At 39.9% G+C, this 24,845-nt stretch overlaps 1 protein-coding gene across 2 annotated transcripts in view; it reads right to left on the reverse strand.

Moving 5' to 3' along the window:
• Positions 1-5,458: 5,458 nt before the first annotated feature.
• Positions 5,459-24,845, reverse strand: part of abtb3b (ankyrin repeat and BTB domain containing 3b) — a 78,848-nt gene continuing 59,461 nt past the window's right edge. The window contains exons 3-17 of one of the 2 annotated variants that reach the window (XM_086298089.1): positions 22,665-22,869; positions 18,783-18,935; positions 18,369-18,534; positions 17,551-17,640; positions 15,129-15,230; positions 13,366-13,459; positions 12,919-13,054; positions 11,677-11,897; positions 11,408-11,586; positions 9,861-9,966; positions 7,833-7,935; positions 7,292-7,373; positions 7,102-7,170; positions 6,866-6,979; positions 5,459-6,750 (exon numbers count right to left, since the gene is read on the reverse strand). In XM_086298089.1, the coding sequence (XP_086154215.1) occupies positions 6,541-6,750; positions 6,866-6,979; positions 7,102-7,170; positions 7,292-7,373; positions 7,833-7,935; positions 9,861-9,966; positions 11,408-11,586; positions 11,677-11,897; positions 12,919-13,054; positions 13,366-13,459; positions 15,129-15,230; positions 17,551-17,640; positions 18,369-18,534; positions 18,783-18,935; positions 22,665-22,869 (2,030 nt within the window). In that variant the 3' untranslated portion in view covers positions 5,459-6,540. The remainder of the gene's footprint in view (positions 6,751-6,865; positions 6,980-7,101; positions 7,171-7,291; positions 7,374-7,832; positions 7,936-9,860; positions 9,967-11,407; positions 11,587-11,676; positions 11,898-12,918; positions 13,055-13,365; positions 13,460-15,128; positions 15,231-17,550; positions 17,641-18,368; positions 18,535-18,782; positions 18,936-22,664; positions 22,870-24,845) is intronic. The other variant, XM_086298090.1, reaches the window with a different exon arrangement.

Here is a 24,845-nt window from a genome sequence, read left to right on the forward strand (position 1 = left end):
ATGATGGATCATTTCTGCTCCATATAAGAATCTCTTAATGACTCATTAAGGACTAAATCCAATTGGATAACAACATTTTGTGGGTGTGTGTTAATTGTGTCCGTGTTTAAATGTCTACATATGTGAGCACCTCGGGATTCCTTTCAGTCTTTAACACAGCCAAGCATTCTCAGTTCAACATTGTTCCTTGGTGGTGGTAACCATGGCGACTCCTTAACAACTGCTGTCACCACAGCCCTTGCCATTCCCTGCCCAAAACACAACACACATGCGCACACACACACACACACACACACACACACACACACACACACACACACACACACACACACACACACACACACTGCAAATACCATGACCACTCAGAGAGCATTTTGAAACTGCCCTTGGAGAAGGCAGAGGGTTGGGAAAACACTGATTGAATGAGACACAAATCAATATCCAAATATTAATATAACAAATCAAAACAGAGTATTATGCTACTCGTGATATTTATGTCCAATGAAGATAAATTAATGTCAGTATTAGGTTTGGAGGGTGGCATGAAAAAGCAGCTACTCTAATGGCACTGCTATTGTCTTGACAGTAATTTTAAATGGATGCATGTCTGCAACAAACGCTTTTAGCCTTTTTTGTAGAAGTGTAAACTTTAAAAGAACAAACTATCGGTTCACTCTAAAAGCCTTTGTTTCTCTTGTTCCTCTTGACTTTTAGGGATATACTTAAGTCTAACAAATTTTTCCACTCTGATTAGCATCTGCCTGCTTCCCACTCTAACTCCATTCTACACCACAGACTACTATGACATTTCAAGCACATCTGACCAGTGCTTAAATTTGCACATAACAATCATTCCCAAACCTCAGACTGCCACTGCCCGAGTTTGAAATGCAAATATCTTCTGCAGCCCACCCAAGTCTTTACTCGTGACTGATGTTGAACTTGATTCTCCATCAACAGCTTTAGATTAAGATTCAGGTTAAGATCCAAGAGGATTAAGGTTTACAATAGTTTACTTGTTAAATTATCCCATATGGAAAAGAAATAGTAAAAACTTATAAAAGACTTGTATAAGATGTGGCCTATTTCATATAGTGAATCATATAAGGCTTATATGATTTACTCATGAAAGTGTCCACTTTCTCATTACTTTCATATATTGTTTTAGGAAGTATCCAAAACATACAAGTTTCATTTATATAATATTTCAAGGGATCTTATATCTGCTTTCACTCTTGTATGCTTTTCATACAAGTTTCACACAAGACAGATACAAACTTTATAAGATTTATATATATCTTTTCCATATGGGATATGTCCCTGTCTACTAAATCTTTTTACATTTTGTAATAAATGAGTATTTCAGTTAACTGATTTTGTTTTAAACGTATTTTTATCCTTCTGTATATTATTGTATACTACTATTCTTATTATATATATTGTATATCTTATTCCTCTGTCTCTCTTGCTACATTGAGCATGTGTATGACAAAAGAATTTCCCTCGGGATAAATACAGTTCTTCTTATCTTATCTTATCTTTTTTTAAACGTCTGCAATTTTTAGGGCCCACCTGCAGTATCTTCATGGCCCATGAGGTGGTGACTGCTCACACTTTGGTTAACACTGGTCTGAAAAATACAACAGAATGGGTGTTCTAGAAATGCTCTAGAAATTTGAAAAACAGTTTCTAATACACAATAATGTATTTTCTTTACCATATTTCCTATTTTCATAACATATTTGATAGCATATAGCTGGACTGTCTTTATTAAAATAAACTTTATTACTCTAGAAATAACAGAGACCATGTTTATTTCAGGAACAGTACTCAAGACCAAGTTGGATGTAGTGATGGTAAATGTGATTCTTTTTACTGAATTGAGTTTGAATGAGTCACTAACCAAAGTGAATCGGGATTTTTGGGTCATTTGAGTCACTGAGTCAGTTGACCAGAGAGTGCAAAAAATGTACATTTTCACTCAAACTTAATTTGTTTCTCTTTTCATGTAAATCCTACTGCTAAGATGAGTGATTGAAAAAGAAAAACAACTATTTTTATAGAGCAAAAAAAAAAAAAAGATTTCTAAAGGGAACATTTATTTTATTTATTTTTATTTTATTAGTATTTTCCCCAAATGTGTCAAATATGTTTTCTCATCTAAATGTCCACTGAGCTGTTCCTTAACATTGTTTGCCAACCAAGAAGAAGAAGAAGAAGAAGCTGTGAGCCAGGAGGGAGGGGTGAGGGAGGGGGTGAGTGAGTGAGTGAGTGATTGTTTATGCTACGATTCAGCCCACATTGCCCCATCGTCTGCAAAAAGTGAAAACCCCATTCCACCCTCTATGTGGAACACATCATTAATCAGCAGTGAAAACAATAGTCTAACTATGCTTCCTTGTGGCGTTCCATTTTCTATTGGCAAACTCTCCGAATAACTCCTCCCAATCCTTACTATTATTCGTCGGCCTTCCAAAAACTCCTTAACCCCTCTGAACATTCAACCATTTATACCCATTTCCCTCATTTTTATCAATAGACCTTCCCTCCACATCATATCATACGCTTTCTCTATATCAAAAAAGCCCGCCAGCACACTCTCCTTATTCACTTGTGCCTTCCTTATCTCATGTTCCACTCTGATACTGAGCCAAATATCCTTTCTTTTCTACATAGAACACTGTCAAAGGAGCTTGCAAAGAAAAGCGTCTGGACTTCTTTAAGTTGCTTGAAGACGTTTCACCTCTCATCCGAGAAGCTTCTTCAGTTCTAGGGTCAAATGGTGGAGAGTCCCAGATATAAACCTAGTGGTAGTAACCCCCCACAGAGGGACAAAAGGACCCCTGATGATCCTCTAATCGCCTGAGCCAAGGTGGGAAACTGGGCGTGGGTCCCAATCAGCCAGAGTTTCGGGTGTGTTCATTGTGAAACCTGGCCCCACCTTATCATGCGAATTCCTGAGGTCAGATGGCCCAGGATGTGAGTGGGTGTTAAGGCGTCTGGGAAGGGATCTCAAAACTGGATTATAGATGGCAGAGAGTTGGTGTCGTAAACCCCCGCCTCTGTTCAAAGATGGTCGCTCACAGTGGACATAGATGGTTCACCCGAAAGACAAAACGCCAAGACACAAACTTAACAATGTGGTGTATGCTGTACAGTGCAGCGAGGAATGCCCAGACCTCTACATTAGAGAGACCAAACAGCCACTTCACAAGCGCATGGCACAACACAGAAGAGCCACCTCCACAGGACAAGACTCAGCAGTCCATCTGCATCTTAAGGATAAAGGACACTCTTTCGAGGATGCCAATGTTCACATTTTGGACAGAGAGGACAGATGGTTTGAAAGAGGAGTGAAAGAAGCCATCTATGTCCACTGTGAGCGACCATCTTTGAACAGAGGCGGGGGTTTACGACACCAACTCTCTGCCATCTATAATCCAGTTTTGAGATCCCTCCCCAGACGCCTTAACGCCCACTCACATCCTGGGCCATCTGACCTCAGGAATTCGCATGATAAGGTGGGGCCAGGTTTCACAATGAACACACCCGAAACTCTGGCTGATTGGGACCCACACCCAGTTTCACACCTTGGCTCAGGCGATTAGAGGATCATCAGGGGGTCCTTTTGTCCCTCTGTGGGGGGTTACCCCCACTAGGTTTATATCTGGGACTCTCCACCATTTGACCTTAGAACTGAAGAAGCTTCTCGGATGAGAGGTGAAACGTCTTCAAGCAACTTAAAGAAGTCCAGACGCTTTTCTTTGCAAGCTCCTTTGACTACGATGACCTGGATGACTGAGAGCCTTCACAGACATACATAGAACACTAATCTTTCATTTATCATTCTCTCCATTATTTTGCAGACGTTGGGTGTTAATGCTATTGGTCTGTAGTTTCCTGGTTTCGTATCTTCTTTCCCTGGTTTACGTATTGGTATTATCACTGCCTCCTTCCAGCTTTGTGGCAACTTCCCCAGGGCTATTTCCGTCAACAACCTCCATTTTAGACCCACCTACAGACACATGACTGGACAGGCGCCAAATGCAGTAAATTTGGTCCCATGTGGGTTTTGGCCCTGCAACTTCTGACTGGTTGAAGTGAGTGAACATGGCATAATTTCTGTGACCCTATTGGCTCAAACAATCAAAAAGGAGTGTCAATCATGCTAACTGGCCAAAAGAAACCAAAGTTACAGCCCCTCAGATTTTAAAGGGCCAGAGGCCAATTAAACTCTCCATGCACATGGCAGAAAAGGCCCTTTGCCATGTAAATGCGTGGTTAATTCTTCAAAAATACATATTGAAAAAACAAGCATTTTTAGGCCTCTTAGTAAAATTAATTAATTTCTGCTCTTTAATACCTAAAGAATTAAACTGACATAGTGTCCAATGTGTGCCAAAATTTGACATTTTTATACAACGTCTGGATATTCATGTATTGACAGTGCTGTAATTTTTCACTGCTTCACTTTAGAAACATAAATCTTTGCACAGATTATGTTTATATGTTGGTTACTGAATTTCTGGAATTAAATGTGATTTGAGGCATATTTTTAAAAGGGTTATATGCTAAAAAATAAATAAAAAAATTAGGCGAGGATAAGATCTACTTACTTTTTCTGTGTTCAGTCCCAGTAACTTTGACACAGTAATATCTGCTGCAATATTTATACCTCTGATGAAATTTCACAAGTGTTAGCTTTATTTTGATACCAAGATTGTATACACAGAGTCTGTAATTGCAGAGAAATAATCAATTAATTTTGGGCATTTCATTTTCGAGCAGGAAGCTCAGAAACCTCTTTGGGGCTTAAGAGGTTTTAAAGTTTTTTGGCCCTCAGGGATACCACTGACCTGGGGGTGACTCAAATATGTACAGCCAGCATTTAAGGTGCTGTGAAAACAGAAGCATGGTGCTTATAAACCTCACATTAGCAAATTAATTGGATGGGTTCCAATAGGTTGGCAGCTGGTGCTGTAATGGTTGGCACTGTTGTATTGAAGTCCTGTGGCCTTTCCTGCGTGAAGTTTGCATGTTCTCCCTTTGACTTTATGATTCTCAATGTTTCCTCCCATAATCCAAAGACAAGTATATTAGGTTGATTGGAATGTGACCCTGAAATGTTGTCTTTTTTTTAACAGTTACAAATTTTCCAAGGTGTAGTGCACTGCATGCAGTGTATGAACATTAATTTACATTTTACAGTCAGCTGAGAGACTCCATGAATTAAGCGTGTTGTGAGGAATTAACATGTTTTGTGTGTGTCTTTTCATTTATTTGCACATGTGTTTGTGATGCCACATTAAACTGCCTACCAGCTGCGATCTAACCTTCTAGGCGTGGAGAACAAAATACTAACAGGGGAACCTTTAAATTTTACATCTGACAGAATTATAGATGTCCCCATGCTCAGATTTTTAGGCCAGAGACCACATCAAATAAATCTGAAAGCAAATACATAGATATTAATCTTTATAGAGGAAAGATCACACACATACAAGTAATGCGGTTTCACAATCCTTGGAGAACATTTGATATCGTAACGTTCTCAGTTTTAGGACTAAACAGACCCAAAGCCTCTTGCACACACAATGATGACACCATGTGACCACAACACATTTATAGTGACCCATGCTGAGGACGAAGGTAGTGTGGAAACAGGTCCTCAATGTAATCGTCCAACAGTTCAAACATAAAAACAAGTCACTCCTCTGACATGCAACATTTAAGCATAGATATTTAAAAGATGAGCTTTTTGTTTTTACAGCAATACAGTAACAGTAAGACACATGAGAAAACATCTGTGGATATATACATTAACTTACATTATCAATAGCTCTGTTTTTATGAACAATATTTACAGAGTTACGGTAAAAGAACAAGTCCTCTTTCCCACCAAGTTGCCTAAAGTCACGTGCTTCAGTCACATTACAGCTGGTTGTCTTGTTTGGCTTTAGGGATTAATCATCTCAGGTCTACAGTAAGTGACTGACAAATATACAAATGAACTTGTCTGTACAGGGGCCACATGTGTAGGCAAATAAAAACGTGAGGCTGAACTTCCTTCCTCATATCCAGGGATAAACTGATGGCTTATCACATTATGCTGATGTTATTTATTACCTCATTACATCGGTTGAATGTTCTCCTCTGAGTTTCTGTAGCCTCAGCTGATCCTGATCAGTTTGACATGTAACAGAGTGTAACACTACTTAGCTGATAGATTTTTGCTGAATAAGGGACACAGTTACAGTCATATATGTTATTGGCAAGTTGTGGCATAATACTGTACAGCTATCGTATGAATGTCATGTTAGTAGACATGTATCAACAAGGCAAACAGACAGACAGACGTGTTAACCATCTGTGCTAACAAGAAGCATTTTAGCAACTGATGAGCGTCATGGAGAGCAAGATCACGACACCTGATTTCACCTCGAAATCATTCATCGCTCAGATGCATATAAATATAATGTCACAGTTCTGATTGCTCTCTGCTAAATCTTCTTAGTTTCTGGGTTTAGGAAACTCAGAAGTTCAGACAATTGATCCCTTGGAGGAGGACAGGTGGATGGACTGGATGCGAATAGCTAAGGTTTTCTCCAAGTCTCGCAGGATGTCACAGCCGGGGCTGTCGGGTGGTGCGTCATACAGCAGCTGTTTGAAGGGCTCCAACTCAATCAGGATTACCATATTCTTCAGAAAGTAACCCTCTATATAGGATGCTAGATCTGGAGCATCGAGAAACTGAAGGACAGGGAGAATATATATATCAACTTTTTCAGAATATCACTGATTTTACGTCACTTGAGCACCACTGCAACACCGCAAAATGCTTCACAGCACAGTATTAATTTTTTACCTTGGTGTGATTGTAGATCTCAACACAAGTGTCTGTGTTGATGTTCTTAGAGCAGATAATCTCACAATGCCTTTGCAGCGCCTCCAACTGGAAAAACTTTGCTGCTGACAGAAGCTGAAAAAACAACAACAAAACAACTCAAAATTCAAGTTCAAATTGTAGTTTTTTTATTTAACTAAAAAGAAATGATGATAGACATGTTTATGATCCGTTACTCAAGACACTAATGATCTAACCTCCATAACATCAGTGTTCCTGATGTGCAGAGCATCTGTCCCTCCACAGTACAGATACTGCATGACAAGCTGATAAGATCCATAATTTACAGAGTGCACATAGAAAAGAAAACACAACATATATATTTAAAGGAACATGTGGCTAACATTTACTTACAATGTCTGCCTTATCAAAACATAATAACACTACCTGAAATATTTGAAATTTGACATTGCTGATTTCAATGCATGTGTTTTCACCACATGGTCTGTTAGCTAGAAGAGTTTTGAATCTGTAGAGAATGATAAAGAGACAAAAGGAGAGAAATATCACGGGTTGGTTAACTTGGTCATGTTTTAAGAACTCACTGAATGGAAATAAACACTACTAACATACAACAGCAGGGAGAATACACAAGAGTGGAGACCAAATTAACTGCCATTCTATTACTTCTTTCTATAATATTGTAATTTGCCTTATGTGCCTTTACTTATACCCTACTTTGGTATAAATAAATAAAATAAAATAGAGTTAAAAATCCCTTCAAGATTACAGAAGAAGAAAAAAAGACTAGAGATTCACCTGATAAAGTTCAAAACATCAGAACTCACAAACACATTAAATCAAAAGTATTTTGCTATATTAAAAACAAGTCAGAGTTGGGGTAATCGTATTTAGCAGGACCTTAGGGTTACAAAATATACTGTGTAAACATTCAACATGTGCATTTTAAAGGCAGAGGTTTAAATACCTGTTGGAAGCTGTGAAAAGCAGAACTTTGTGGGCGTAAAAAGGTTTCCCCTCCACCAAAAAGGTCACATCAGACATTTCTTTATTGTTCAGGAAGTGGGGATCTGAAAGACACATGACCAGAAAAACTTTATGTTTTTCTGATTTTCATAAAAAGAGCAAATGGAGTGTTCAACCTAGCCTTGTCACTCGTTCTACACCCAGTTCAGCTCCATGCAGTTGATTGTATTAATAATAATAATAATAATACATTTTATTTGAGGGCGCCTTTCAGAAACCCAAGGTCACCTTACAAAAAACACAATTGATAAAAGGAACAGTAGTTATAAAATACATAAAATAAGTTAAAATTACAAAACAGAGGGTGACAACAGATAAAATCAGCATTAAAGCGAATAAGCCAGTTTAAACAGATGTGTTTTGAGCTGTGTCTTAAATATGGAGAGGGAGTCAATATTTCTTAGTGCAGGAGGAAGAGAGTTCCAGAGCCGGGGAGCAGAGCGACTGAAAGCTCTGTTCCCCATAGTAATAAGCAGTGTTGGTCAAGTTACTTGAAAAAAGTAATCAGTAACTAATTACTGATTACTTCCCCAAAAAAGTAATCCCGTTACTTTACTGATTACTTATTTTCAAAAGTAATTAATTACTTAGTTACTTAGTTACTTTTTTAAAAACACGATTTACAACCTGAATAGGTGATAAACCGATAGATCTTTCAGCCCAATTCTACTTTTTCTGCATAATCCATCATACAAAATGTAATCAAATGGAAAAGTCTCTTTTTAAAACTTGTTTTATTAGTTTTAATCTTTTAACTTTATGCATCAAGCAAAAAATGTAATTATATGCAACATTCTCTGACTTGAAGAAATTTGTTTTAAACCTTTTAAACCTATTTTCTGCACATTCCAGCACATAATTTTTTTTTGTGTGTGTGTGTTTACACTCAGTCTTTCAAATAGATGCAAGTAAAACACAGCAGAAAATAAATAAAGTCAAAGACTCAGCGGTCCTGTTGCTCTATTTTCACCTGTAAAGCAGGAGTAGGGTAGGCGGAGGTTTACCCTGGTGCAGGTGTGCCGCAGCGGTCAGTGGAAGAATCTGCGAGTTTCTCTGTGAGTTTCCCATTACGTCGTAGCTACTCGGTGCTTGCTTGGAAGTTTAGGGGGTTTTTTTCGCTGTAAAAAGAAGTTTTTTTCCCACGCACAGCGGACACTAATGTTTTTGTCACTTTTTATGGAATCAAACTCAAAGTAAGGTCAGTACTTCCACGCTTTAAATGCTGCACGCTCATACTCTCTCCCGCACTCGATATATGATCCATTGTTGATCTGCACACAGCTGTTGTCACGAGCGTCGCACTCGCTTACGTCACTGTCATGAGACATTCTCGCAAAAAAATCATGGTTTTAGTAACGCAGCGTTCCTACGGGAAAGTAACGGTAATCTAATTACCGTTTTTTGCCATAGTAATCACTTACTTTACTCGTTACTTGAAAAAAGTAATCGGATTACAGTAACGCATTACTGCCCATCTCTGGTAATAAGGTGTGAGGACGGAACGGTAAGATGAATAGCAGATGATGATCTGAGAGGGCGGGAAACAGTGGCGATATGGAGCAGGTCACACAAATATGAAGGAGCAGATTTATGGATACATTTGAACGTGAGAAGTAAGATTTTAAAGTTTATCCTGGCTTCTATGGGCAAACAGTGAAGCTGCTGAAGAACTGCGGTAATATGAGCACTTAACGGAGTGCAAGTTATGACTCGAGCTGCAGAATTTTGAAGAAGTTGGAGTTTATGAACTCCAACTTCTTCAAAATTCTGCAGCTCGGAATTTTGACCTGAAAAGTTCTATTCCAGTTTCTGAACACTAGATGGTGTCGTGCACACTTTCTAATCTGCATTTACTAGTAAGGGCAGACTAAAAAAGACAAGACAAATGATTCTGATGCTCCTGCTGCGTGCCTGTATGTATGTGAATACACTTTAATAATTAAATGAAATGATGAAGAAATATGCTCACCCAAACGTGATGACTGCTTCTTCTTGATCTCTGCCAGTTTGGGGATGGGGTAAGGGCCGTAACACTGAGTGAAGATCGCAGCCAACTGCTGGCTGATCACTTCATTCTGACAAAACACAGACAGAGTGACAGAAGAGGGTAAGCAGAGCTCACCTTGGATGCATCATGCTAAGCCAGCATCCAGGAGTCTATGTTATGTAAGAGCATAAGCACATACTGCACGGCGCGCCTCTCCCACACAAACAGCCCCGACGCAAATACCAAGAGAGGTTAAACTTCTGCAGCCTTACCAGGCTTAGCATCCACTTCATTCAAGCAGTCGTTCCAGTAAAACTTGTATTTATGGATATTTCACACATTACAAGGGGATCAGATAGATATCAGACTTATTTTTCACACCCACACGTCCTTAGAGGTTGCTGTGGTGGGAAATACAGCGACAGGCTGAGCTACTGTAGGAGTGAGATTAAGAGGAAAAGACAGGAGATTTTCTTACCCTTCTAAACTTTTCACTTGTGTGTGTGCAGAGGCAAAGTGAAGGTAAGGCATGCTACAGCACAAGCCTCATGTGTGCAGTCATCCTGCTTGAATGCAACAAACTTCTAACAAATAAGTATTTCTGCATTGTCTTCAAAATTTTCTATGCTGACAAGAGAGATATACAGATATACATTTAATCAACGTTATCTAAAATGAACTAAACACTAAGAGGCTGAATGAATGCTTCAGAGGAACATGGCAACAGAGTGTCTGGTACAGAAAAGACAAACGGCCTGTACCTTGATGTCTGTGGACCTCAAGGTGATGCAAGCAGAGCCTCTCTCAGAGATGAGGGCCAGTGGCCCGAGCCATACATCAACCAAGACAGAAACAAGGACTGACACTGCAGCAATCCAGCGAAGCATAGCATGTTTGGAGTGTACGAGTATATGAGTATGTGCGTGTGTGCATGTGAGAGAGGTATGCTGCTGGTATCAGACCCATGCACGTGAGTCTCTGTGGCTCTGCTTGTGTATTTCAGTTATATGAGTGTATGCACACTCACACTCTGAAACTGTGCAGTGTTTTTTTTCTCATATCAGCAATGACAGCTAACCTATCATGCCATCAGGGCATTATCAAGATTAAGTCACAGCAGACAAAGCTAAGATGAGTGCCAGAACAAGGACAACAATGAGCTGGGTGAACTCTAACATTGCCTACCAAGGGATCCTAAGCTGAAGTAATGAGACGAGGGCCTAATATGATAAACTGCAACAGAGAGGAACGGGCGTCTATCAGAAATCATTATCATTTTACGTAATAGATATTGAGTAAGCCACTGGGGCTCTGTCGGTCACCGTGAAGCTAATGACCTGACTATGTAATAGCATTACTACAAAAAAAGAGGAGGACATGACTGTGGTTTAGTGAAGAGCAGACACTTAAGAGGATGGAGACTAAAGTGTAGCTCTGAAGAAAATGTTCTTACTTTTACGGTAATGATCCAATATGTCGTGACACTTGCCTGTGTTTTATGTTAACAGGAAACACACACAGGGCAGTACCTTGCTGGCTCTGAGGATCTGGAACATAAGAGGCAGGCCATGCGTAATGAGCTCCTCGGTGTACTCCTCTTCCTCAATGCAGCTGAACTCTTTCAGAAGACCCTGGATCAGAGGTCGGCGGTGCTGATGGAAACATGTGCGCAGAGACTCCAGCCAAGTGTGCAAAGTCCATGGGACTCCTAAGTTTCACAAGTACACCAATATGAAATACATTTCATACAATATAAGATACTGTAGAAGTCGCATGCATGCATTTCCAGAAAACCCACCAAGACTCCGTATATCTATGGTGATGTCTACATGCCCATGTTCAGCACTGTGGTACATGGCTTCCTTCAGAGCTTTAAGTTTGGCTTTTCCAGTTCTGATCAGATCCATCTGAGACATGCTTCTGCCTTCCAGCTCTGAGCCTTCTGCGAGAATCTCTTCCAATGACAAGACATCTCCTTTCCCTTTCTCTGTGTGGGACAACAGCTTGCGAAACACATTTCTACAAATCAAAAAAGGCAAAAGAACAAAAGCAGAGAAAAAAACTGCGATTAGACTGAACGGATTTCAGGACTCTATTTGACTGATTTTTTTTTACCAAAAATAAGTTTGCATCTCCGGCCCTGAATCAGAAGTGGGCTAGATTTTTTTATTTAAATGGAAGGACTTAAACATGATATGATAGTAATTGGGGGTCGTTACTGTTGTAGTCTGCTGGCAAGTTAAAATAAATCAATGGAAATAGCTGCATTTTGATGAATGGGAGAACGAGTCCATAAGAAGAAACAAAAACCCAGAGGGTTTATACAAAGAGCTTTATATTTGTGGCATGTAAAGTATACTATATTCAGTGGTAAACAGCAATTACACACATGGGCTTTTATACAATTTCATGCAATATATAAATAAAGATGCTTTTAGTTTTAAAATCCAAAAATACAGCTGTCTAGCCTGAAAAATAACTAGCAAAAACCAAAAACAAACAAAAAAACTGCTGGTTTTGACATAATGCTATATTTTACAGGTCTATATTTCAGAATGATTTCCACCTACTTTGCAAGAACAACCACATAATTTGACACAAAATGAAGTGGAAACATATCATTCAAATGGAAAATTCTCTGCTAATTACAATTTTTGCTTACTGGCAGCAAGAAAGACAAAGACACAAAAACAGAGACCGTTTATACAGATAAGCTCGTAAAGCAAAGTACTAACAGAAACTATTCTGGATCGATTATTAAAAGACAATACAGTATTGTACAGAGTACACTGTTTGCAGTGTAACCCTGTCAGTTTTGCCATTTTGTTAAGCCAAACTTTTAAAATAGTTTTGGAGAGTTTTAAGTCTTAACAATACTTTGAAAACAACAGAAAGACAACAGGAGGTTACTCATGCAGGAAACTGAAGACCTGTGGTGCTAATTTTACAGGAAGTTGTGTTTGTACATAAATAAGAGTACACAGAACACAGTGCTTGTATGTTTGCTGTTGAAGGGAACATGAATGCATTCGTCACCTACCTGTGCCCATGTGCTGCTGCCAGGCTATAGGAGTTCATATCGCCTTGTGGTGCAGTAGAAATTCCATTGCGGTACATAGTTCCCACCATGGGGTCAGCGCCTCGCTCCAGCAGCAAACTCACCAGCTCAAAGTTACCTGCACATGAAAAATGACTGGCTCAGTTAAACACGCACACACACACGGAAATAATAAGATTAAACGAAAATGAGACCGAGAGAAAGATGAGAGAGAAGCACACGTTTCATCATTTGTTCCACATTCATGGCTCTATTTGTCTTTATTCTTCCAGCCCCCAGGAGAAGCAAGCTTCTAAACTTGTAATTCAGCCACTGATCATGCTGACACTCAGGTGTTGTTATCAGCTGAGTATAGATGGCCAGCTGCTGCTGACAGCATGGTGTGATACAGTTGGGCAGGAAGATGGGAGTCCTGCTGTGTCTTAGTACCTGCAGCAGCAGCCAGCTGCAGCGGTGTCTCCGTGTAGTTCTCCATCCCATCCTGCAGGGAGCCTTCCACGTTGGCTTTGGCATCCAGCAGCAGCTGCAGGTGAGGATGCAGGTGAGCATGATTGACAAAGAGAGAGAGACAAAGAAGAAGACAAGAGAGCAGAGTGAGGGGGAGAGGAAGAGTCATTTGCTAATGAGTCTAATTTGATGTCAGGATGGTTAGTTTAAAACTGGCTAGTTTAAAACACTGCCTATTATTTTACCTCTTTAAAACAGAAGTGCTACTTTTGGAGAAATAAACTAAATAGATGAAAGTCAAATGTATGATCGTCAATTTTGGCCAACTTTAAGCTTTCTTAAGTTTAAAGTTTTCTTTCTGTCTGCATGTTAAAGGTTGCTAATTTTCCATTAGTTTCTTTATTTTCACATTACAAAATTGTACAAATATGTATATATATATATATATATATATATATATATATATATATATATATATAAATATATAAATGTAATAGGAAGCGAAACTACAACCAAAAAAGCTGGAAAAACTCAATTACAGACAATCCAGGAACTGAATCCTTTTTTCTTGAATATTTTAAATACATACAGACAATGTTTCCACACCTAAAGACATGTTCCTAACTTTACCGTATGTAGGCTGTTTCAGCGATATAAAAGAAACCTGGCTGCTGCAGCAAAATCTGTTACTGTCGGCCCAAATTCTGCTTTAGCAAGCTCTGAAGGCTTGAAAGATTTAGCGCCTGGCACATACACTTATGGGATGCTGTTATAGGTTCTTTGAGGCACTCTTCAAGTGTCTTTCAGTACCTCTTCCCCAAAAACCAGAGAACACACAGAAATGTGCAGGTTGCCTGTTATATTTCTAGCCATTTTAAGATGTGTATGATTATAATAAGAATTGAACCAGCCTACATTCAGGACCCTTTCAGGCCAGTCCAGTTTAACTTTACTTTATCAACATTCAGATAATTCACCTGTACTATACTTCTAGGAAGACTTATTTTCAGCGAAAGTAAACTGCTCTTCAAGTTCTTCATATAAACAGATCCTATCAGAAATAAACAGAAGACTTAAAATGACACTGACTGCAGGATATTTGATGATAATAAATCAATTTCATTAAAATTGTTCATTTATTTATTTATTTTTAATGAGATAATGATCTAGACCATCTCCTTAATGAAAGATATTTCATGAATTTGTTACATTTTAATGGTAATACTTTCTATGACTTTACACCAAATTGACTCTTTTTTAACTTCAGGGTTTCAGTTTTCTGATGCCCTCAAAGACCAAACTGTAGCACTACCAAAACATTTTCCGCTGGACTTTAATGATTCAAAATCAGATCCCTCAGAGGGCAAACAGAAATAGTTAAATGAGTTCGATAACAATTAGGCTGCTGTGTTTCCATTTTCCACTTGCTAAACTCAGTTTGATCCATTTGCTCAAAAGTGCAAATTGACTGGAGGTAGCCATGTGCTGACCTAAAGCATGGCTGCACAATTGCCCTCTTTAAATGTGTAAAGCTCATGTTGTATATATTTAGCAACTAGGTCATTTTCACAAATGGAAAATAAAGAGAGAAAGAGAGAGAGAGAGGAGAAAACTCTTAGTGGAGAGCAGTCATCATCACCACTGAGAAGCTTTGATGACAGAAATGGCAATGATGACCAACCATGAGCTGAAGCACAACAAAAGGTCACGATGAGAGAATCACAGGTGAGAAAGAATGTCACTACCTGCACCACAGGCACATGTCCGTGTAACACAGCGAAAGTGAGGGGCGTCGCCTGCCGTGTTTCGGGAAAGACTGAGGGGTGCTTGTGCACTGAGTTTGGCACCTGGGGAAGGGACACAGGTAGGTGGGTTGGGTAGGTAGGAGGGACAAAGGTGAGGGAGAGAGATACGAAGCCATTAAATCTACTGCATGGCCTACGAGGCACAAGACAAGCAGCTGAAGGGAGGGGAGAAGGGGAGAGAGCAAGCTCTACAGGAGAAACTAGAGTAATTAACCAGGAATCATGGGGCTGCAGAGGACATCCCGCCACTGTGTTTGCCTCCTAATGAACACGATGAATTGATCTGTCTAGTTAGGCCTTGTCCTAATGGTTCCACCCTCACTTTTCACCCTCTGCTTTGGCTTTTTCTGACAGCGCTCTGAATTGACCTCTCCCAGGCTCAGCTCGTTGGCCAGGTTTAACCCTTGTGTGGTGTTCGTATTTTTGTTACTCAGCCAGTGTTCATGGGTCTGGTGGACCCGCTAGAGTTTTGGCTTTCCAAATTAACACTATCAAACAATTTTATGTTAAATTACTCAACAGATGTTTACTTCATCCCAATTACAAGACATATGAACAGCAAACATGGTAAATTTTTCCCTTTACCTTTGTTAGATCACATTTATGAATTAATGTGCTTCTCGTTTTTCTTTTATATAAAATGTTATAAATAAATCAGTTATAATCAAGTGGAGTGAGTGGAAAGACACAACACATTTACACGTGAAAAAATAATTAATTGTTTAATTTTTCTTTTGAAAAAAACTGAACACGGGTCTCACAGACCCGAACACCATACAAGGGTTAAAAACTAAAAATGTGACATACACGAGACACAGGAGCATGAACAAAGCACAAAGGGACATGTTTTTACTTAGACTGCTCTGGGAGAAAACGAGGCTGGGATGTCCATTAGATTTTATGAATTGGTACTTAATAGTGTCATGTTGTTGTATGAATCAGGTACCAGCTGAATACAGAAGAGTATACAGGCGAAATACACATGAGGGGGGCATGTGAAGTGCAATGAAACAATAATAGTATTTTTTATTACTTATTGTAGTTACTGTATATTGTGTAAGCTGGCCAAGGTTTTCCTCTGCAAGAGCTACAGTCTATGTCAGACTGAGAAGAGATTCTCTGTTGGAGCAATCTTACATAATAAGTGTCAAGAGCACAAGGTAATAGCACTTGAACCAACACTGAAGTCAATGTAGACTATATAGGCAAGCATTATGGAAATTCCCCTTAAGTATGACAGGTCCTTCATCCTTACATGAGTCCACCTGTCAGCACTTTGGGGACATAACCCTTATCTTCTACATGTCCCTCGAGAACACCATCCTCTGAGTTTGGGGAGATCATCCCAAAGTTCCCATTTGCTATTTTGGCTTATTCAATATTCCATAATTAGTAAGTAATTATGGATCATTTTGGATCGGAAAATTATTAGTTCACTTAAACTTTTCCCACTACTGGAACCTGTAGTATTAGTCCGCAGGGTCTTTTTTTTTCTGATGTCATTTCCTATTTATCATTGGTACCCGATTCATGCAATGAAAGTACACGATACATTTTGAAACAAAATTCATACATAATACATTTCTAAAAATGGAAATACACATGCCTGAAATGAATATTAAAGTGGGTCTTTAGGTTTTAGTCGTTGACAGTGCTTTGTGCTTTGGCCAGCTGTCATGAATGCAGTGGGCTGCAAATCAACTCTGACACAATAGCTGATGGGACATGTTGTTGCTGAAGTGACTAACGGAGATCAGGATCATGAGACCTCAACCGAATGACCTCGCTCATGTCTGCGCAGAGTCAAAGGATGCCGTCACGATTCTCTGCAGACTCTGTGAGGAATCCTGCTTGCTTTAAGTCAGCTGATCTCTATTTTTTCCCGGACATAGAAAAGAATGAGTCAGCAGGAAACCTCTGTGTCACGTTTCACACTCTAACTGCTGAAATGCAAATAGATTTCAGCGTATAAGAGCACAGCAGTGAGTGCCTCATGATCTTCACCTCTTGTACATTTAGCTGCACGACACATGGGAGAAAACGAGAGGAAATGACGGATGACATGTTTGGTTTTCTCCAATTTAAAGGAAAAATAAGAATACAAATACATTTGTTACATTAATGTGTACCGTTATTTCAGTACTATTAATTTAAATTGTCTACATATAAAATGGGCATAAAGAGTGCTAATGTCTGACAAAGAGACTTCAGTTATACTCAGCAGCTCAATCTTATAATACAAAAAAGGTAAACGATATTTCTCTAATCAAAGCAGCCTGGTTCAGTTCTGCTGACTTCTGCTCAATGCCAAAAGCAGAACAGCAGACATAAACGTTTTCTTTCTTTCTTTTTAACCACTGACCTCGCTGTTAATATCTGCTCCTGCATCCAGCAGCATCTGCACCATGGCTTCGTCTCCACGGACACAAGCGTACATCAGCGGGGTCATACCCTACACAAGTAGATGCACAGAGAACGAAAGCAGCTGCGATTTAATCTTTCATTTTCTTGAAACACTCAATGGCATAACCAAATCCTAAAAATTCGCTTCAGGACACCATTTTCAAGCACTTTTCTCAGGGAATGTCATGTTTCTTATCCCCCCACTGAGTAATGTGAACTTGAGTTATACCATTTGTTTTTAGCTACAGAACAAGGCTTAATGCTTGGTCTGCTTGTCTTCTCGACAGCTCAAATTCAGGGTAGAGTTCGATGGCAGCGATATTCTGCTTCTGATGAACATTTTAAAGGATACCACATGAATTAAGATCTCCTCTGGGCCATCTGGGACACTACCTGAGGCTGTCTGACGGACACATGCAGTACAGCGCTCTGTATGTGAAAGCTTCTGCTAAGCTCAGCCCTGAACTGAATGTTGATTTTCCCAAGGAAAATCAGGAGCTACACTTGCAGTATTCCCCTGATGATTTATTGTACTTGAGGTGGAAGTCATGATATAGTGCAGAGCTCTAATGCAGGAAAATATATGTCAAAATAAGATTTAATATGCATAACTGCCTTTTAGCTCAAGAGTCAGCACTGTGCTCAGAAGCGGAGGAACCTCAGTTTACAAAACAAACAAAATAAACACTTCCACAGGCTGTGTGTGTGTGTTCATGTGTTCATGAGAACAAATGTGCCGGTATATGCATTATTAAATATGCTGACTGTGTTTCTAACCTGCTCACTCATGCTGTTGATACCATCCGGCCCTAGCAGGTTGACAGCCTGCTTTACCAGGTCTGTGCGTCCACAGCTGAGCATGCGGAAGCCCAAATCCTGCAGGAACTTTGCCTCAGAAGAGGCAGCATCCAGTTTCCTTGAGGCACAGAAGCAGTCATCCGTTCTGAAAAGCATAGCACACAAAGTGAGTGCAAGCTGACAAGTATTACTGTTTGCTACGTGCAGTGTTTTCCCTAAACACCTTGCAGGCTTTATTTCTTGACACTACAGGGAGGACGTGAAACACGCACATCTTTCCCTGCATGCATAATTGACATGTATGCGTGTATGCTTTTTGTGGGTTCAGATAAAGAAGTTGCCTGCACACATGTTCTGCAGCTCAAGCGCAAGCCCACTCACTCCCGGGCCTACCGAAGCTGGCGGGGCTCACAGTCCACTCCAGGCAGCAGCAGCCTGGCAGCCTGCCGCACATCATCGCTGTCCACAGTGAAGCTGCGTCTGTGCTCGGTGTGAACCACAGCTACACGCACCCACTCCATCAGAGGCGGCAAGATCAGAAATGGCCTATAGAGGGAGGTAGAAGCACACGTAGTTGCCACCATAAACACAGTGAAGTCGCACTTGGTGTGCGCAGGCATTTCACTAAAACGGAATTTGCATGTTATTTTGTTGCCACTGTTAATTATTGAGAAAAAGATTAACTCACTTTGAAGACCCTAAATCAGAACATAAAAGAGGTGTTTAGATGTAGAGAGGTTGTAGACCATATAACTGAAAGAAAATGATCATTTTAATCTGCTCTGCTCTTGTTTAATGATCTAAAGTCTGTCATAATACCATAAAATACTGCCCCGCTGTTGCTTATTGTTTAATAGAACATAAACCCATATGCCACAATGCACCATATAAACCAACACAATGCACTGCAAATTGGGGATGATGCATTATAAGACTTATATGCCTTTAAAAGAATCGTGATGTCATAATGCTGCCAGGAATTACATGTGTCATCATTTTCACTTCACAAGATCAAGTACTGCAGTTCCTCCTCATGTTTTCCTATAATGCTCCGTGTAACATATTTCAGTAATTATAAAAGATCATTATCAGTTAAGGTAAACTGATCGTGTGTTTGCTTCCTTGGAAATGTACAGTACTGCGGCGTTCAGACGGCAGCAGGTAACAACCATTATACATCATACATCCTGTTCTCTGACAGAGAAGACTGAGAGAGCACACAGGCGTTTAAAGCTGTATTTGCACAGAGCAAACAATCTAGGTTGCATTACCAACCAGGCAAACCCCCCATGGGCTCTCAAACAAGCTATGTTTACTACATATCATCTGGGCTTATGTAATTAGATTCATTTCAAATGAGTCTAGCTCCTTCATGCTCCATGTTGACCACAGCTGAGAAAAGAGAATCAAAACCCAGCGCCAGGACCACAAATGCTTCAGTTTATATTGAGCTCACCTTTATTAAAGTTGTCCTCTTTGCATGTAATCAGTAAACAGCACAGAGAAAGCCTCAGGCGAGGTCGTATTATTATTCCACCATCACCCAAAGCCTGTAACTTTTTTTTATTATCAATACATGTGGCAATCATTTTCATCTATAACAGCCTGATTGCTCAGCGTATAAAATGTCAGTAATAACAAGAGATGCCCATCGTTAATCCCTGAAGCCGTGTTCTGGTTTTAATTATGTAAAATAGAAGAATTCAAAACCTCTACCTCTGGCCTTCTCTCCTCCACTCATCCTGCATCAGTGTTTACAACAGCCATATGGAATCCATATGAATGGAAATACATATACAATATGTGTGTTCACCTTTGTGACTGACTGATACAAAAGCAATCTTAAGTGAGTTGGTAATGCAAAACATAATGACACACCCATGTGCTTTATAACTACAGAAGAACAATGACTTTTCAAGACCTTATTATGTAATATAATAGGACAAAAGTCTGACACACGCTATTGGAATGCAAACAAAAATGTTTTTAAACAAACTGATATTTACTTTTTAAACCATGTATCATTTTAATTTTATAACAGCATTTGGACGACAGTAGTAGCAATTTGTTTAGTTTCTTTAAAAAAACTCAGACAGATTATTTGACTGTTGCCAAATCCAGAAGCTGGTTATGTGTTTGTGTTTGTGTGCTCTTTGCGGATTTATTAATCAGTATGTCGCTTTACAAAGGATGTCTTAATGGCTGGGCTGCCCTTGACACACGCTGATTGCACAACTCTCTCATCTCTGCTACTTTAAGCTGACAGGAGGGTCACTCAATATTAGTTTGATATGCTAAGAAATGCAAACCCTTGTGTTTGTGTTTTACTCACTTCAAAGGAGCCTGACCTACAGCCACGTGACATTATTACTTCTGCAGACTTCATTAAAGCTCTGCACAACACCTAATCAAGAGTCAGGAAACGTATAATGCCAATGCATTCCTTCTCAAGCCCAATGGAAACTTTGGTTCACAAGCAGTTCAAGGTCGCCCTGTTTCCATGCAGTGCTCTTTAAAAGTGCAGACATTCTGCAAGGAAACAGTTGAAATCAGAGGGATTTCCTTAATGTTGGGTCCAGAATTGGATTTAAAATGACCTAAAAAAATATATAATAACATGCGCTAAATATGATGTTGGTTACAAACGGTGGAGCTAAAGCAGACATAAGTGGGATATCTGGGACACACATTAACTGATAAATTGCTCCACGACAGGTGATGAAAGTCTGGACTGCTCAGGCTCAACTGTCAGCTCTGTATTCCACAGAGGTTTCTACCAAAGCAGAGGAAATACTGAACATACAGCGAATAAATGTTTCATGAGTAGAAGTGGCAAAGAAAGTGAACACTGTGGGAACATGTATCCAAACACTATGGAAACACTGCCTAATTTTCATGCCACATGTGTCACCGTCAGAGTCCCACAGCTTCCTGAATATAAATTCCCAATAGGGCAGTGGTGGTAATTCTCAATGCAAGTCTGTTCACGGCTGCTCCAACTGCCCCTTCCTTCCACGACTCAGGTCACCCAGAGGGCTCGCTCAAGTAGCCAAGACGTTGACAATTCACTGTACTTTCCTTCCAGAGGAAAACATCTGGTCTGCCATTTCACGGCTTAGCACAGAGAGCCAGAAATACAATAATAAAGAAAAAAAAACAGTCAGCAGAGGTGTACAGTTGCAGCAGAATGATCTCTGCAGAAGCAGCATCACCACTGGACTGTGTTATAAGGTGAGGAGGAGGAGGAAGAGACATGCAGAAGCTTTGATTGTGTCTAACCAAAGGCAGTTTCCACTTTTTGTCCCAGTGACTTGTGGTGTGCCTTTATTATTACTACTAAACTAATAAATTGCAATATTTATGTGCTTTCCTGTTTCCTGTTTTACCTCCATAATGTAGTGCTTTATTTTTTGGTAGACAAATAAAGGCTTAACATTGTGCTGCTCACCTGACTTGCTTTTCAGGTCTTGATGCAGGATGACTGAAACTGAATCTCAGTTCCATAGTTTGTTATAGCACATAGATTTTCAAATTAAGCTGACAACCTTTACAGGTATCGAGGAGAATTTTGTATATGTCCTTCTGATGAAGGTAAGATAAACATTCACTCAGTTTTCATCTTGATAAAGCGTCGATCGCAGGGCTCAAAAATAAATCTAATGTCAAGTGTAAAAAACTGCAGTCCCTTAAACAGCCACGGACAGAAATGAACAAAAGCAGAAGAAAGTTTCCCTTTCATGACTCAATGAAGTGGAGGAATTTCCTATAATTTACCAATATTGTGATGCTTTGGGTGACAGGTGGGGGAACTCAGCATTTCTGGTGCTCTGTAGTCTGGCAGGAGCTCTCAACCATCTGTGTGGTGCTGGTTTCTTTTCTTGCCAGTTATCATACAAACAATATGACTTTAAAATGGTAGCCCACAAACCAAAAGGTGAAATCAGTTCAGTTATAACCCTCTTGTTCTATAAAATCTATGCTGTCTGCTAATTCTTGAGGTACAAATCTAGTAAACAGCTTGTAAACCTTCCCGTAGGTAAAGGCTTTGTGTGTTTTGACGCTTTAAAGACATGTTTAGACGTTTCTTTTCTTTTTAAAAAATATAGGAAAACAAGTGCGAATAAGAAAAGCAGACTAACTGTTGTGGTTCACTGGCTCCGTGAGCCGCCAGATGCAGTGACGCTCTGTTACTCTGACTTTTTTCTTTTACTGCTGAGTGTTGCTGATGAGAAATGTGGACGTGCATTTCCTTTATTTTGCGTGTTTGCTTCTAACCTCTCGGTTTGTAAGGTAACCTTGGAGGGTTCAACGTTGGGGTTTTCCCACTCCATCTGAGGGCAGTGCATGAAGTAGCACAGCGTGTAGATAGCTTCCGGCGCCCAGAGTATCACGCCGCTTTTCTGGTGCATTGGTGTCCCATTGCTGTGGTTCTTCATATACAGTGGCTGTAGGTGGTGCATAGCCCGTGACACCAAGTCACCTACACACATACACAGACAATACAAACAGGAAAACACAAAAGGAACACAGACAGTGAGAAACGAATTCACGGGATCACTCAGTAGATGAGAGAGATGAGACCGAAATATTTTAAGCATATGGCCTTTAAAAAGACATCTGGGAATTATCTTTATTCCTCCCAGCCCCCTTGGAGCTCACTCTGTCAGGGGAAATCGAGAGTTTCCATGCACCACAATCAGGAAAAAGACAGGGTTCATCCCAGTTCTTTCTGTGCAGCTCACAGGAGGAGAGCGAGAGAAAAAGCATGCCCAGGACTGCAATGGATGAAGAATGAATATTTATGGATAAACATAGCTACTCCAAGCTATTTCCCCTGCATAATTTGTCAGTACTTTAAGGTCATCCAGTTGGGCTTCAAAACTCCAAACTCGAGAGGGTTTTGCTAATAAAAATCTGAACGTTCTCCTAGCTGGTTTAGAAAAAAAGTAAATAGTTCTTGGAAAAGTATGTTCAAGCCAGCTTTTTATGCCGTGGGGACCAGACAGATGGCCTTTTTGTAGAGCAAATTCAGTTAATCAGAAATCAAGAGCTGGCCTAGAAGTTTCTTTAACAGACAGCCCAATTCTTTCATGTGACTGTGGTTGGTTAGTTATTGAATGCTTACTTGAAAAACAACCCTGTTTTATTACAGCTGGACTCAAATCCCATTTTGCTGAATGCTGTCAGGTTACCGTCGCTTCTCCCTTCCTGTCTAGACCCACCGCGTGATGAGAAAATGTGATGAAATTGTGAAGCAGGGTCGCTCTTAAAAAAAAGAAGGAAAGAAAGACACACTGTGACATATTGTCCTGGCCAGTTTGATAATGTTGAAGGCACAAAAGCAATAGAGCATGATGACACTTGGTTCCCTGTTTCCAATGGAATATATTGTATGTGTGACTATTCGATACAGAGAGGGAACAAACAGCCATTCTCATACACAAAAGGGTTTGTTTAGCATCAAAATTGCGCTATTTGGCGCTTGCCAAGACTCCATTTAGCCTTGACAATGTGAGAGGCAAGTGTGAAAAGGATGGCTGAATGAGGGAGGAGCATTCATGCAATAAAACAATCAACTGTCCTTTGGGAACAGTGGCGCTGCACTGATAGAGAAATCATGTTGTGATTCAATGAGCAGGGAAAATTATGCCAGGAATGACCACCTCTTGTAGACTTTTAGCTTAAGCTTTGCTGTTCCAGTTACTCTCTGTTACTCCTTCTTTCTCTTAATTGTACCAATGGGAATACAGATAAGCTGGTAACAGTTCCCTTTGAAGTTCAGTAAGGGAGCCAAGGTGGTCAGCAGCAGGCAGTTTTCATGTCTTATTTATGCTGCTCTGTGACATTTCCTTTCCTGGCTGAGAAGGCTCACGAGGTTAAGAATGTAGATTATTTCAAAGCTGAAAAAGTCCAACAGTAGTGCAGCTTCACGTGAGATCACTGTAGCAGGTGTAGGTGCAGCACAAAGTGGTAAGATTTCTCTTTGGAAGGTCATTCAGAAGTGCGACAGTTTAATAAGCTAAAATGTCAATAGACTTTTAATTACAAGATCCAAGCTTTTAATCAATACCTCATCCTTGGTGATTAATTCTTTATACCAACAAGAAGAGGAGAGGTGGAGGACACACACAGCAGATCCTGCTTCTCAGGTTCTCAGTAATTACCTTTTAGCAGTGGGGTCATGCTCTCCATGTTTTCAGAGCTTTATAACCATCCTCGAATAGCAAAATCACACAAATCGACCAGTTTACAGAGTATAATGGCACTGGTTTAAATTAGAAGGGGTTTTATGAGAGCTGGCTTAAGGTCAGTAAACAGCAATGCAGGACCCACATAACAAGCACCCTGCTCATTACTGCAGAATCTGAAGGCAGTGTAATGTTCAACAGTGAGCGAGATAAATGTATTGAATTGAACTGAATTGATATACCTTTATTAGTCCCATGAGGGGAAATT

Source organism: Aulonocara sp. 'chitande type north' Nkhata Bay, linkage group LG7, assembly GCF_057382095.1.
Source record: "Aulonocara sp. 'chitande type north' Nkhata Bay isolate Kocher_YH1m ecotype deep benthic linkage group LG7, A_spYH_male_GT1.1, whole genome shotgun sequence".
In the NCBI taxonomy this organism is placed as follows: domain Eukaryota; kingdom Metazoa; phylum Chordata; class Actinopteri; order Cichliformes; family Cichlidae; genus Aulonocara; species Aulonocara sp. 'chitande type north' Nkhata Bay.